Source organism: Halichoerus grypus, chromosome 15 (assembly GCF_964656455.1).
Source record: "Halichoerus grypus chromosome 15, mHalGry1.hap1.1, whole genome shotgun sequence".
In the NCBI taxonomy this organism is placed as follows: Eukaryota; Metazoa; Chordata; class Mammalia; order Carnivora; family Phocidae; genus Halichoerus; species Halichoerus grypus.
In genome coordinates, this window is record NC_135726.1 from 4,939,637 (window position 1) to 4,955,054 (window position 15,418).

Genomic DNA, 15,418 nt, shown 5'->3' on the forward strand with positions numbered 1-15,418 from the left:
GATGACTCACAGGAAGACCAGCAAAATCTGAAACTGGGCCTTTTAACAAATCTTGGGGGGCTGGATTTTCATCACTCTATGTTGTACCCTTTATCAGCTTGAGGAATGAATTCCGCCTCGGAGCTAAAAGGCCTCCACGTCCAAAAGGGAGAGAAGAAGGGAAATGACTTTCAAAAGACCCAAAGAACTCAGGACAAAATGGGCTGCAGTTTTCAGAGACATGAAGATCGAATGTGGATCTGATTCAGACATTCTGTGTTTAAAGCACAGGCTCGGTGTGGATCAAGGCGTGGGAAGAAGAGCCGGCTGACGGACATGGCTCTTTACTGTGACCCTCGTGGACCTGGGAAGCCCCCTCCGAGGCCTGCCTGTCCTGCTCAGGCGTCACTCCTGGGATTGGTTTAAAACAAGGCCACATGCTGATGTTGTCATGGTTGGTAGACATTAGTCAGTGTTGGAAGGTGAATAATAACAGCAGTGCCGATAAAGCACGTCTGCTTATACACAAACATGTTTACGCACAGACACCTCCAACCCAGCTGCATTAATTCATGCCATGCCTACTAACTGAGCACTTCCATCTGCCTGGCCCAGGCCGGGCTGGGGCTATTTCAAGAACTCCCAGCCCCAGAGTCGTCTTTGTCTCTGGTGGCCTCATACCAAGTCCTAGCAAATATCCTGCCATGTACCCACATTGCACATAACATTTTTTTTTTCCTGTAAGATTTTTGAAATCATGTTTATACTTAGGCCTTTGGTGTTATTTAGCTACCGGGAATATTTCATTGATCCCCTAGGATTTCTCTAGAGCAGACTCAGATGTTCTTGCAAGGTCAGATCTGCAAATGGCTTGCAAAGGTACAGACAGCTCCACAAACTTTAAAGTTAACCGGATACAGTTGTCGTGATGGTATCTACGGATGCTCGATATTTATTCATTTCAATTCTGCTGTTTCCTTTTCAAATTGTGGAGACAACAGATTATGTGTTCAGGTCCCTGACATTTTGTAGGCCCCCTGGAGAATCTGAAGGTCCACGTGCTGGGCCTCAAGTGCTTAATTCTGTAATAGTACCGATGCGGCCCCCTGGGGCTTCATCAGGGAGGGATGGCTACCCTCCCCCCTTAAAGCCTGGGTTTGGTGAGAAGATGGAGGATTAGGTCGGGAATGACAGTAAGGCGTGAGGAGGGTAGTGCTAGATGTCCAGAAAGCCCGGGGAGCACAGTTCCGAGGTCAGAGCAGCCTTCCCGCAGGGGCAGAGGTGATGCCCAGCCCACCTCAGTGGGACACGCAGGGGTGGGCGCGGTGGGTGCCAGCAAAGCTCCGGGGCTCTCAGCAGACCTCCCCACACTTGTGCACGCTCCCCTTCCATAAAGGAGGGCTCAGAGAGGCTCCGCGAGGCTCTGCTTTCCTCATCAGCAAAAAGGGAGACAAACGACGTGTCATTTGCAGGGCTGTGAGAAATAAATGACTCTGGTGAAGGGGTTTTTGGTGCCCTTGGATATAAACACGCGGGGCGCTCAGTCCCAGTACCAGCAAGCTTGCTGCCCTCGTTCTCAAACCCATGTCTCCAGGGGGCTGTGGAGATGGCTGCCTGTTTTGGCTGGCAGCCGGGTCCTAGGAGGCAGAGAGCCGCAAAGAGGCACGGGGAGAGCAGGGTTGACAAGCGAGACCACAACGATGCTTGGAAACCAATTCTGCCTCCTGGCTCTTTGTCCCCAGCGAGGGACCACTGGTTCTTACTTCCCAAGGAAAGCATGTATTTCCTTTCTTCCTTCCTTGCCCTCCGGCCCCCCGCCTTCTTTCCGGGGCACATGCTCTTGCTCTCAGGACTGCAAGCTCCCCGGAGGCTGCAGGCAGGGACGCTTTCTTTCACTCGTGAATACCCAGGGCCTCGCGGTGTCACCGGGCTCTAAATGAATACTGTTAAACTTAGTAACTGAATGAATGGATAACTATAATCCTTGTGCTTTTTTTTCAAGCATTTGGTCTTTAGCAACATGATTATCTATTACTTTGATTGTGTAGAAATCTAATATCATGGCATGTTTCATCATTTTAAATTTACCCTGTGGTTTTTTGTTATGTAGAAAAGCTCAATCCCCAAAGGTTTCCACGGCAGCTAGACGTTCTAACGTCTAGTTACCTCACAACATCCTCTCTTCCCTTCTTACTTTTTAAAAAGATTTTATTTATTTATTTGACAGAGAGAGAGACAGCGAGAGCAGGAACACAAGCAGGGGGAGTGGGAGAGGGAGAAGCAGGCTTCCTGCGGAGCAGAGAGCCTGATGCGGGGCTCAATCCCAGGACCCCGGGATCATGACCTGAGCCGAAGGCAGATGCTTAACAACTGAGCCACCCAGGCACCCCTCTCTTCCCTTCTTAATTCGTAAAGAATCCCAGTTTTAAAAGCTGGTTTCTACCCAGCTAAATGACCATATGGTCCAGTATCCCTTGGAGTTAGGTGTGGTCATGTGACTAATTTTGGCCAATGAGATTTAAATAGAAATGGGGCTGACTTCCAGGAAGTTTCCTTAAAAGACAGGAGACCCGATGCCTTTCTTCCCCTCTTTCCCATCTCACTGTCTGGAATGCAGACACGAAGGTTGGAGCACCAGCAGCCCTCACAGCCCATGAGGAAGGGGATGCCAGCCTGGAGGTGGGCGAATGGTGAGCAGGAAGGAGACTGGGCCCTTGACAGCTCTGTGGGACCACCGCACAAGCCCTGGACATTGCCATGGCTACTCTAGACTTCTGTTACATGTGACCAAAAAATAGAGTTCTATCTTTTCTGAGACACGGTCATTTTGAATTTTTGTGTTATATTCAGCCAAACTTAATCCTCACAGATACAGCGCTGCTCGACACACCCTTGCAGGGCTCCCTGGATGAATGATTTTTTCCAAAACCATGTTGAGCAGCGATAGGTCATTTCACATTGGTAGGAACGGTATTTCTCCTCAACACGTATCTTATATATTCAATGTGTAGGCAGAAACCTCTGCTGCAGAGTGGTTTACTGCACACCCCGGACAAGATGAACTTGGTCTGAAAAAATGCTCAGACCAAGGTTGCCTCTAAGGAAATCCCCCAATTGTGAAAAATAATGAGACAAGTCCTCTCAGGCTGTCCCGAAGGACTGAGCTGCCGGCTGCCTCCCCAAAGCCACCGAATCAGCAGCCAGGACGCAAGGGTTAGTCCCCGGTATTCATTTCACTAGGTGCAGAACGTGGGACAGGGGCAGTCATTTCCAGTTTAGCACAATTACCATTGAGCTGCTCCTTCTGACAGTAATAAGCCAACAAGCTCAGTTTCAAAGCCTGCTCCTCATTAGAGACACCCAGATGTCCTGTTTGGTGGGTGTGGAGGCAGGGCTCCACCCTGAGGGCTGCAGGAGGGGACGTGGTGGGGGAGGCAGCTCTGGTTCAGAACATATCTGTAGCGACATGACCTTGGGGCAGAGCGGCTTTCTAATCCTGACATCAATTCAAATCATAAGGGAAAATATAAATGCGACTGCCCGGGTAGGAAAAAAACGAAAAATTCTTTTTATGACAAAAGTCATTAACAATACCAATACTTTTTTGCTCAAAGTATTTTCAAAAAAATTCTTCGTGAAATTAATGATGCACTAAACAATTTAGCTATAAGCCTGTCCACTGACCTTTTCAAAAAATAATTGCATACAATTGGAAACCCTCTTAATATCCAATAACAAGGAAATGAATGAATAAATGAGAACATCCATGTAATAGAATAAGAGAATACTATCAAGCAATTAAAAATAAAGGCTCTGTCTTGACATGGAAAGCTGTTCACCATACACTGGGAAGGAGACACGGCGGGTTCCCAAACAGGACGGGTGATCGGAGCCAATTCTGGTAATAAAAACGGAAGGTTTCTCACATGTGACGGAGGGAGATATACCCACGTTGTTAAGAGAGGATTTTCTGTGCAAGATGATTACAGATTCTTTATTATCTTCTTTATTCTTAACTGCCTTTTCCAAAGGCTCCTCCACGAACTATCTTAACTTTATAATAAGGATAAGAAGATACAAGTCATTAAAAAGAAGAATTTCGTCTGTCACCAGCTCACCGATGTCCACTTTGATTTGGCTAAGAGTGCAATGCGATGGGCTTTTTAACAAGTTTTAATAACTCAGGCTTTTTAGTGCGAATATTCACTCTGATGCCTGGACACCTCCTGTCTCGAGTGTTACCGGCTTCTCAGAGATCAAGGCGCCTTTCACAGACTTGATTGTTCCCCAGTGAGATGAAAGAGTGTCCTCCAGGGGCCAGCTGTGCCAGCCCTGTGCCCGAGACCAGACGCGCCTTTCATCATGGGAGACAGGACACCGGCCCGGATGGGAATCAGTTAGAAGTTCCTGAGTTTTGTGTGGGTTGCAGGCGGGGAGGAGGTTTCCCTGCTTTGACAGCGAAGGAGCCCACCCTTGGGGAAGAGGCCAGAGCGCCCGTCAGGGTTGGGGCAGGACCTGTATTAGGATCCTGGTCAGGTGGAGCACCTCCCCCTGGGCTCAAAACCTCCCAGGGCCTGGTGAGTCATTTGAGATGAAAATGGAGTTATTGGGGCTGAGTCACAGAGAATCTTGGAATGAAATATTGATAGAGATAGACAGGGTGGTGGGGAGAGACAGAGAAAGGAAGAAGAGGGGGAGGAGAGGAAAAGGGGGAGGGGAAGGATCAAGGGCTGCAAGTATCTGTAAATGCTAGAACTGTTAAAGCAAACCAGCCACCGAGAAACACCTCAGCTGCATTTCCCCAGGGGACTCACAAAATTGAACTTGGTCACAGTGACTCTCCGTGGTTCCTGATGACTCAGCCCCCATTCCGGTCTCCTGGGAAGAGCGTCCTGCACTCCTCTGGTGGTCATGGTGGGACGTGGGGCCCCCGGTGGCCACACTCCACCCCCCTGCTATTCTGTTTGGCTCAGAGATGGGTGTGTGTCCTAGCTGGCTCAGTGACACCCAAGCCCGGCCCTTGGACTTGAACTTTCAATTGGGAAGCATCTCTTCCTGCTGGGAGGGCCAAGGACTGGCATTGCTGGTGGCCATTCAGGCACGGCTGGGGCTGAAGCTGACCCGGGGGAGAGCAGAGCCATGAGGTGCAGAAAGAGCATACTCTGGACACCTGAGTCCTCATGCTGAGTACCCTCGTCCCTGTGTACTTTTCGGTCATGTGGGCTGATACGTGCCGTCTTGGGCTAAGCCACTTGGAGGTAGGACCTGGCAGCTTAGGAAGAAGGGTCAGATCTGTGATGACCAACGGAGCTTCCCACGCTTCTGCTTTTTCCCTCGGGTCTCCTGTCTAGTAATTAACACATTACTTTCTCTGACCTCCTCTTCTCACGTGGTGGGCGCCACGGACCTTCTGCCTGTGATACAAGGGGGAATGCTTGTACACTCCAGTAGCTGGGTCCTTGTGCTCCGTGGCTCACGTCCTCGTCTTGACACCCCTCAATGTCTTGGCTCTGGCCAGTCACGCCCTCCCTCTCCGGGCCAGAATCCTGTCCCTAACTCAGTTTGCTGGGACGGCTCTCCGAGGCCTGTCCCACATTTCCAGCTCCATGTGCCATCTGCAGGATGGGATCTCCTCTCTCCACACCAGCTGCCCACTGTGGTGGGCGGCCACATCTGAGAACATCAGCTCTGTGGCCCCATCAAGGTGCCCTGATTTGGGGGAAGCTTGGGTGGCTCAGTCGGTTAAGTGTCTGCCTTAGGCTCAGGTCATGATACCACGGGTCCTGGGATCAAGTCCCGCATCGGGCTCCCTGCTCTCCCTCTGCCTGCCTCTCACTCTCTCTCTCTGACAAATAAATAAAATCTTTTTTTTAAATAATTTAATAACAATGTGACTAAGTAATTTCTTAAAAATGAGGACCGTGTTAATGAACTGGAATTTCAAATACAGCAAGTATCAAGTATATGCATTGTAAGGAAACAAATAAAATCTTAAAAAAAAAAAAATAAGGTGCCCTGATTTGGGAGGCTCACGACGGCAGCTCAGACGAAGCAGACACAGCCGGTGTACGTGAAACTTCGATGGCGAGTGGCACAAGCGTGGGAAATGGTTGGAGGCGGGTCACTCATTCTCCTCGTGCCAGCCCGTCACTCCCCATCCCCTAGAGACTCAGCACCGCCAAATTCCTGTGCTATCGAGGGCCTGGTTCGAAACATGTTCTTCAGTTTGATACACTGTTATCCAGTGATTCTTCTAGCAAATTCCCCCTGTTGCCTAAGTCGGCCAGAGCTGGTCTTGAACAGAGACTGGACAGCCCCACCTCCCCCTTTGTCGCCATCTGTCACGCATCTGCCCCCCCCCCCCGCCCACCACGTTAAGGCTCTCTGACTGGCGACATCCCAAGTCACAAAGCAACCACAAAGCGCACCCCCCCTCCGGCCCCAGCAAAAACAAGCCCATCAAAATTCCGCTTTCTCCCCACCCCAGAGTCCCCTCTTCTGTCTCCTGTTGTGGAAGTACAAAATGACAGTTAAGCCCCCCCAAAGACAACCTAAATTAGTATGACTGCCTTACTGTCTGTTAAGCTACTAGTTTCCCCATCTAAGGACTTAAGGAAAGCTTGCTCTTTGATATTTAATTGCGTATTTCCTTTGCCAGGTACCCAGCAGGAAAAGGAAAGAGAGAAAACAGAATGGCTATTTCAGAGTCACGTTATTGTCGGATTTGGTATAGTTCCGACCTGTAGTTCATCTGGCATTTCGGGAAGTTCTGTTGTGAAACTAAATCCCCTTCTGGGTTGGAAACTAACGTGAGCTGCTTTCCTGCCAGTTTGCTCCAGTAACGGGGCCACGTGGAGACCCTGATACGTTTCCAGGTGTTTCAAATCAGGAAAATGCGATGCGTGTTTATTAGAAGTGTATCTAATACTTGATTATCTGTTCCTCCTAGGAGAAGATGATTAGATTTGGAAGAGAAAGATTAATAACTTTCTTTTGTGGAGACAAGCGTGCATTTGGACCTGCACGCCCGATTTAGGTTCGTCGTGAAACACTGCACCAAGGAGAGCAGTTTGTCTCCTCTGGCTCTGTGGGTAATGATCACTTAATTAAATCTTGTCATGAAAATACCTTCTTTCTAAACACCAGACAGAGCTTAAGAAATGAAGACAGAAATATTTAAAGACTATTTTTTTTTTGGCTTGCCATTTATCAGTGGAAACCCTAACCCCGTCATTCCATTTCTAAGTACCAGCAATGTCTGGTTCCTTCCCCTTTTGACAGGTTCAGAATCCACAGCACTTAGCAGAGAGCACGGACTTTGCAGACTGTCCTGTTTCTATTCTGATTCCTCTGCTACTACGCTGGGCCGCCTTGAGCTATTACTGAACCTCTCTGGATTCATAATACCCTTGTCTGTATGTGGAGTCAGCCAACGCCTTCCTTATCAAGTCCTGGTGACAAGAATATAGGTCAAGTGTCTGAGAGGCAGGGGGCCATAGATGGTGGCTTTTCTTTTTTTCAGGGACTATGCTTGGCAGACCCCTCTGGCCATTTAGAAACACAGCCCTGAAGTCACCCTCTTCCCGAGCTGGACTAGTGCTGGGAGCCAGGTGTGGGGGCAGTGGCCCCCTGGAGTCAGCCTGGTCCTGATATCATCAGCCATGAGCTCTTCATTATGACATGTACCTTCTACTTACCCAGATCACTAACAAATTTAATTTAATGCTAGTTCACTCCTGACAACCAGGCCTGCAGCCGGAAATGAAATACCATTTCTGTCTCGGGTCCCCAGTTAGGGAGTCGCTCACCCACCTGATGGTTTGATGCTGCAGGGAATCGGGGTCCGTGGCGTTCACGGTCAGGAGCACGCTGCCCACAGAGATGTTCTCCTGCCTGGTCACCGTCATGGGGTCTGGGTAGAAAACCGGACCCTCGTTGACATCCAGGACGGTGATGTGGACGGTGGCCGTGGAGCTGGGGCCGTAGGAGACATCGGGCACCAGCGGGTCCTCATTTTCCACTTTGATTAGCAGGGTGTGAAAGGCAGAAATCTCGTAGTCCAGGGGCTAGAAAGCAAAGACGGGAGGCTCAGCATGTGTATCTGCTACAAAGGGTGGATGCCTTTGCCCCAAGTCCCTGTGATACCCCACGAGCCAATGTGGATGATCAGGGATGGATCCAGGTTTTGTGGGCTAACCTGAATGCAACGTGGGGTCCTCCTTAAGGATATGAAACATACAGATACAGAATTCGGGGTGGAAGCTGGTAGTGTTTTTGGGATCCAGAATAAGTGCCAACACATGATGTGAGCCTCAGAGTCCTGGGGCCCCCGTCTGAGACCTCTTCAGGCGACGCCCTTGCCCTGCTGACATTAAAAAGCTTCCTACCTGTAACCTGTAGCCCCACGACTCCAACACTCAGGGGGCTTCGGGGACGAACAACTCTGCAGCCTAAGCTTCGCCAGCTACGGGGTTCACCCTGCCTCGGTTACCATGAGGGGGAGGTCGAATGGAAAAGGCAGCCCAAAGGTCCATCCTCAACGCTTTCGTCTCACTGGCCACAAGCGCCGAGGCTGGAGTCCGGACAGCAGGTAAAGGAGTTTCTCCTGGCACAGGTGCCATTCCGGGGAGGGCGTCATGTAGGTAAAAGGACTGGAGAGGATTGGAGACACGTGGGGTTACGCCTCCGGGCCCTTCCCCACCTGAGGGCATTTGAAAATGTGCAGGGAATTTTCAGTGGTCGCCATGACTCAGGGGCTCTGTGGTCAGATACGGGGCAGGGGTAGTCTTTGTGAGACACACGGCTGTGCTGGGACCCTCCAGCATGATGGTGGACGGTCCTGGCCCCAGGGTCACGGAGGTGCGGCCCACTCTAGGTGAGTCTACAAAAGAGGCTGATAGTACTTGCCTCCCCCAGCTGCTGTGCAGAGTAAATCAGATCACGTTCAGGAAACCCCACTGTAGACATTATTAATATGGGGGTCCTGCCCATCATTGAACGACACGGATGGCATTCACTTGGCCACTCTCTTTCCAAACCATAAGATGATGCAGGAGTGACATTTCCTGTCACTGAGGGTATGTGGGGAGACATTTAGGTCAGATGAGGGCAGCCTGTTTATTTCAAGTTGTTTTCCTCATGTTGACTGTGGGGGGATGAGTAGCTAACTCCTCAGACCCAGGACATATGGATACGCTTGCTGGAAGGACAGGACTAAAGTGAGTACAGGGAGTCGGTTCGCACTCGACTGGAAGGAAGCAAATGACAGGCAGGCTGTAAGGGCCACGGGAAGCGGGAGCAGCCTGAGACCGGGAAGCTGGGGAGAGAGCCCTGAGGGTGTGAGAGCTGGAACTGAATCCAGCTGGTTGAGTCGGAGTCAGAATGACTGTAGGCAAATCATGTTACCTTCATAATAACTAACATGCATTAGCACACCCCACACGTGTGCACGTGTGTGTGCACGCACACAGAGGAAATGCTGACACAGGAGGGCTTCCTGATGGCAACAGGACCCCCTCTCTCCGCACCTGCAACCACTCCTGGAGGGACTTAAAGAGCTAACAGATGTAATGCTCTTGGCACCTAGGCGCTACCCAGTTATATTTTGGTCCCATCCATCCCTGAAACGCAGGAATACTTCACCACTCCATCCCTTTCCAGGAAGAGGTTTCTGTCCATCCCGAGTGACGCCCCAAATATGCAACCTCAGTGAAGTACATTTCAAACAGGGGCTGGGGGTTGCCATGCTCGGAAGACGTGCATCCCGATTAGGATACTGAAGGGCAGAAGCCTTTGGCTTGTTGGGTCGTGACCACTTTGCACTGCGTGCTCTGAGCAGAGCTGACACGCGGAGCCCAGGGTCCAGGAGCCTCCCCCACCGGCCCCAGTGCTGGGCAGACCCAGCACGCTTCTGGAGACAAAGTTAACTAGCAAACTGACATTTGTGAAATCCCAAATCTAGCCCAACGGAATTTTCTACCACGATGAAAAGGCCACCAGGCTGGGGTTTCTTCCCTTTGTGAGCTCCACGGGGCTCGGAACAGCAGAATTTGGGCCTGGGGTTGAGGCTGACATGGTGAGCGGGAGGGCCGAGCCACATGCAGCATGGAGTGGGGCAGACCCGGGCGGAGGGAGAAGATTGGGGTCCTGAGGGGACGAGAGCTGGCTTATTTACACATGACCTTGAAATAGAATGGCTAAAATGTGTGTTTCTTTACATGCTAGGTACATGTGTGTACATTTATGTTGGATAAGTACACGTGTGCCTTTATAGTCAACATGCACACACATGTCTTTACATGTTAAATGTGCATGTGTGTTTGTCTATATTAGATATGCATGTACGTGTATGTATGATGGTGTGTGTGTGTGTGTGTGTGTGTGAGTGTGTGTGTGAGTTAACTCTATCTGGGTTCCCTGAGACTCCAGCCGAGTCTGGAAGCAGAGCCTGAGGCAGGGATTTGGAGTATGATTTACGGGCTCAGCTTCTCAGAAGAGAGGGAGAGAGCAAGGATGTGGTCTCTGCAGGAGCCCAGCCCAGTGCTGGGGGAGCTCTGGAACTTTCACTGACTGCCAAATCAGCCCCATCTCAGGGCAGGGGCTGGCCTTTTGCATCTGCCTGCAGTTAGGCACAGACTGCAGGCTCTCTCCAGCGGGCAGAGCCTGGCCTGCGTTCCCCTCTCGGTGAGGGCAATTCTGGGAAGACAGAGGCTGGGAGCGTTATCTGCCAGCACTTGGGGCTCTCGGAGTGGCAGCCTCACCCAGTAAGGGAACCCGGTGGGTGTGTTAGTCTCCTAGGGCTGCCGGAACGAAGGACTGGGTGGCTTAATACCAAGGAAATCAACCGTCTCCCAGTCCTAGAGACCAGAAAGTGCAAAATCAAATGTGAGCAGGGCCATGCTAGCTCTGAAAGCTCTAGGGGAAACTTCCCTGCCTCTTCCCGGGGTTCTGGGGCCTGCAGCCGCCCAACTCCCATCTCTGCCTCCATGGTCGCACGGTCCCCTCCCTGCGTGTCCCTGTCGTCTCCTTATAGGAACACGGTCCTGCTGGAGGAGGGCTCACTCCCTCCACCATGACCTCAACTAATCACATCTGCAGTGACTCTTGTTCCAAATATGGCCACATTCACAGGGTCTGGGGGAAGGACTTCAAAATACCTTTTCTTGGGGGGACATAATTCAATCTATACCAGTGGGGCACCCGTGGCTCTCCGACCCCCACAATATACATGTCTGATTTTCACCACCGCCCTTCATTATTTTCCATGACATTATTTGTCCCTTATTGTGCATCTACTGTGAGCTAGGAGCGCCCTGCGTGCATCAGCTCACCCAATCCTCACTTTACGTCATAATAGTGGGTGTTTTTTAGTCCCCTTTTGTTGATGAGGGAACAGGCTCAGAGAGGTTGAATAACTCAGTCAAAATCACACAGCTAATAAGCAGCACCGAACCACGCTTTGTGGCCCGGGGAGTGTGATGAGAAAGGAAGAAGAACCGACATCCCCTGAGTGCAACACTGGCCTGGGAGGGTTTGAGAACTGAACAGTGCCACCGGCGAAGGGGGGCGGTGAGTCTCACAGTGCCTTTCTGGAGGGCAGGGCCGCTCGAGCGCTCGTTCCTATCTGCATGGTGCTGGCTGTAATAATTCGAGCTGTGCGTTCCCCGGGCTAGGCCACCGGGAGCTGGCACAACGTGGCTCTCTTCTCCTGGACCCTGCTCTGGCTCACACTGGATGAAGAAGCCCTCCTTCATCTCGGGCATATGACTTTAGTAGTGTGATCTGTCTGATGCAGGGTCTCTGGATCAGGGAGGGGAGGGAATTGGAAACACTTCCAATAAAGTTCCAGAGAGTCGATCCAATTACTATTTCATTAAGTGTCAAGTGAGGGTGTGGACTAGTGTCGTGGAGACTTTAAGGGCTGGGAAAGCCATCCCACACGGGAAGGGTAAAGAACCTGGGGTTTGCTGTCTGGAAGAGGGAGGATTTGAAAGTGATCCAACAGTGATTTGTAAGCCTATTACGGGTTTGGGGATCAAGGCTTTCTGGATGTTTCCTTCTCCTTCAGGGACAAAAGGGAAAATACACTTAAAATGTAGGGTGGATTATGTTCAGCTGAAAGGGTAACTCTCTGACAGTTTTGGAATAGGTTTACAAAGCAACTAAGAGCATTCCTGACTAGAAGGTTTTAAAGAAGAAACAGGTATTTGCTTTCCAGAGCTGTTAGGATTTGGTCCTGCAGGGAGGCAGGACTCCCCTGGGAGCCACACAGTCCTGAAACTTCTGCTCGTTCTTCGGTACGCTAACTGCTAACTGGTTAGGGCACAACTGCTCATTGCCCAGTGACCATGCCCACCCTGTGCGCCCCTACCCGTCTCTTCCTGCAGAGGCTCCAAAAGCCAGATTTGGACTTCCAAGCCTTCTTTGCAGCTGAGGATGGGTACGGGTTATCTGGCCAATGAAACATCACAGGAAATTATCTGAGAAACCACTGGAAAAGATATTTCCTTCCCTGATGAGAGGAGAGGGGCACTGGAGAGCACGCTCTTGTTTGCCTGGCTGCCTTCTTGCTTCCTGCCTTAGAACATAGCAGAGGGAAGACGTGCTGGCTCTCTGACACCTTGAACTGCCAGCCAATCGTGGGCTGGCCTACCTTCATCTAGTTAGGAAATCATTAAATTCTCTTTATTATTTAAGCCACTATCAGCCTGGTATTCTGTTACTTGCACCTGAGAGCATTCCTAATGAAGCACTGGGTTGCTGGCAAAGTGAAGAGCATGGGGAACAAGGCCTGGCCTACCTGTAGAAAGCTGTCCTGGGGCTTCGAGTCAGGGGGGTTGAGAAGCAGAGAGCCCCAGGCCCTCAGAGGAATTCACATGGCAGGCAGCCAACGGGAGGGGGAGTCTCCATTTTAATTCTGAAGCAAAGGGAGTCCACTCACTAGTAAAACTGGCACCCAGAGGGAGCCCCAGTGCTGCAGGCACCTCCTCTGCAGGAATTTGCAGGTGCAAACTCGTCCTCAGGCAGTGCTCATGCACAAGGCTGTGCTCCACGAACCCCAGGATCTCCTGGGCCCGTAGCACCTCTCCCTCATACGGTGACCCTGCAGGCATGTGTGGGAGGGGCCCAGGACCCTGGGTTGTAACTAGCCTCCCCGGTGATGCTCCTGTATGCTAACATTTCAGACTCAGCATCATGGGCCACAGTGGCGATGTGGGGAGAGGGGAACGCCCCTTTGTGACTCTGGTTTTCTCGTAGTGTCTGTTCCTCAAGATGTCGCACACACGGGCTGGGGAGAACTGCACTCTTCTAGGATTTATGATGGGGCTGTGTATTTCCCCAAGCTCTGCCTTCCAGCTGCAGCTTTGGAAAATTGCCTGACGGCGTTTATGGATGCAGGCTCGACTTCCATAACTGGACACTGCTGTGGTTTGCAGGAGAGCCGCGGCAGGAGCTCCTGACGACCTCGCCTTTGCCCGTGTTATCAGAGGGGAACCGGGAAGCCCCGTGGGTGGTTCTTCTCAGCCAGACCTCTGAGGTTCAAAATGAATCAAGTACTGGAAAGAACAGGGCTTGGGAGAAACCCAGTCCCTCCTCCTCCGGAGCAAGCCGGAAGCATCTCTGAGATCTGCCGTTCTCAAGGGCTCTGGGTCCTGCCCCCGGAGAAGGTTGTGGAACTGTGTACGGGACCCTGCTCGAGGCTGAATAAGGACCTCCCAGTATGACCACGGGTGGATCCCCGGAAACTGATGGGGCAAAAGGGACTTCACAGATGTGAGTAAGCTAAGGACCTTGTGGACGGAGAGGATCCTGGATTATCCCTGTGGAGCCCTGGAGTCACAGAGGTCCTTAAAGGAGGGAGGCAGGGAAGTTAAAGGAAGAAATAGACGTAAGACAGGAGCTGCCTCGCTGCCTGGAGCTACGAGAAAGGGCCACAAGCCAAGGAAGGTGGGTGGCCCCCAGCCGCTGGGAAGGATAAGGACATAGATGGTCCCCTACAGCCTCCAAGAGGACCCGGGCCCCGCCAACCTTAGCCTGAAGCTGATTTTGGAGCTCTGGCCTCCAGAACTTATAAATGAGAATATAAGTCTGCGTTGTCTGAGGCCACCGAGGGTGTGGTCATTTGTGACAGCAGCCCCAGGACACGCACACGGGCTCCGAGAGCCAGGCCCTGTTTATCTCCTGTTTGTAAGAGAATAACCGGGACTCTGCTGGGACAGACTAAGAAGACATGTAATGATCCACATTTTTGATCAGAGATCTTTAAAAAACCTTCGCATATCCTGTTTTTGCATATCTTTGATAATTCATTTCCAATCATATGGAGAATCTCGTTTAAAAATTAACTTTGGGTCCTTTTTTTAAGGTTACACATACGTTTGAGTTTCCTAGAACCTGTGAAACGGGTTGGTTTAGTGGCTGTGAGGATATTAAGTCCACCCTTAAGCCCTGAGCCTGTCTCTTTTTCAACCCCAGGAGGAGGAGACTAGGGCTGCCTTCTCCTTGACCTTCCCCAGCAGGGAGGCCCTCTGCCTGGCGTGGAGGGAGGAGCGTGGGAAGTCCACTTACTTTGACCACGGATAGCATCCCCTCGTTGGTCTGAGGGTTGGTGTGGATCTCAAAGCTCTGGCCCGGGTTTCCGTTGATGATGGTGTAGGCCGCCCTCCACGCGCCCGTGGAGGGGTCGTCCTTGTCTTCAACTGTCAAGTTGACAATAACCCCCACAACTCCTTCCTCGACAGTGGCTTGAAACTGCAAACAGAGCAGATGGTTACTGTCACTATTTGGTAAAGACAGCACTGACCCTTTACAGAGCCCTTCCCACAGGCCCGGCAGTGGGTCCATTCGTTACCCACATCAACTCATTTTACGGTGAATAATGCAGGAGAGCCCAGCGGGCAGACGGTCCGCTCCTCCTCTCGGCCTTCCCCGCACCGAGGTGGGGCCAGGAGACTGCCTTCTCTCCCCCCGAATGTGGCCAGAAGTGATGCTTGCCAGCTGGGAGCAGCCGTCCCTTCTTCTCGGTGCTTCTCCTTCCATCTATCTACACACAGAGGACCCCAGGACCCCAGCGCAGGGTGCGGCCACAGAGGGAAGAACGTGGGTCCCGAGTCCCCCCACCCGTCCTGAGCTGTTGTTGAAGGAGAAACAGACTCCTACGGAATTTGAGCCTTTATACAATTTTGTGTGTCTGCTCCTGCAGCCTCACCGACCCTCAACAACAAGGTCACCGGGGCGCGGGGCCCCTCCCTGGCATGTGGAGGGACTGGGGCTGGAAGCCCGGTGTTTGACTCCAAGGCCTCTGGCAATTGCACCATCTCCTCTGGAGAAGAGAGCCCATTTCACCTGCCCCACCCCTTCCCCACAACTAGCAGGACTTTCAAAACCCATTTCCTACGGAAACATATAAATCAGTTGTTTGGAGCCTTGCTGTGCCCGT

At 51.5% G+C, this 15,418-nt stretch overlaps 1 protein-coding gene across 3 annotated transcripts in view; it reads right to left on the bottom strand.

The window, feature by feature from the left end:
* The window catches only part of CDH13 (cadherin 13), a 1,400,946-nt gene that overhangs the window by 91,958 nt on the left and 1,293,570 nt on the right, over positions 1-15,418 (bottom strand). For all 3 annotated transcript variants that reach the window (XM_078063200.1, XM_078063199.1, XM_078063201.1), the window contains 2 exons: positions 14,548-14,730; positions 7,792-8,045 (listed from right to left, as the gene is read on the bottom strand). In XM_078063200.1, the coding sequence (XP_077919326.1) occupies positions 7,792-8,045; positions 14,548-14,730 (437 nt within the window). The remainder of the gene's footprint in view (positions 1-7,791; positions 8,046-14,547; positions 14,731-15,418) is intronic.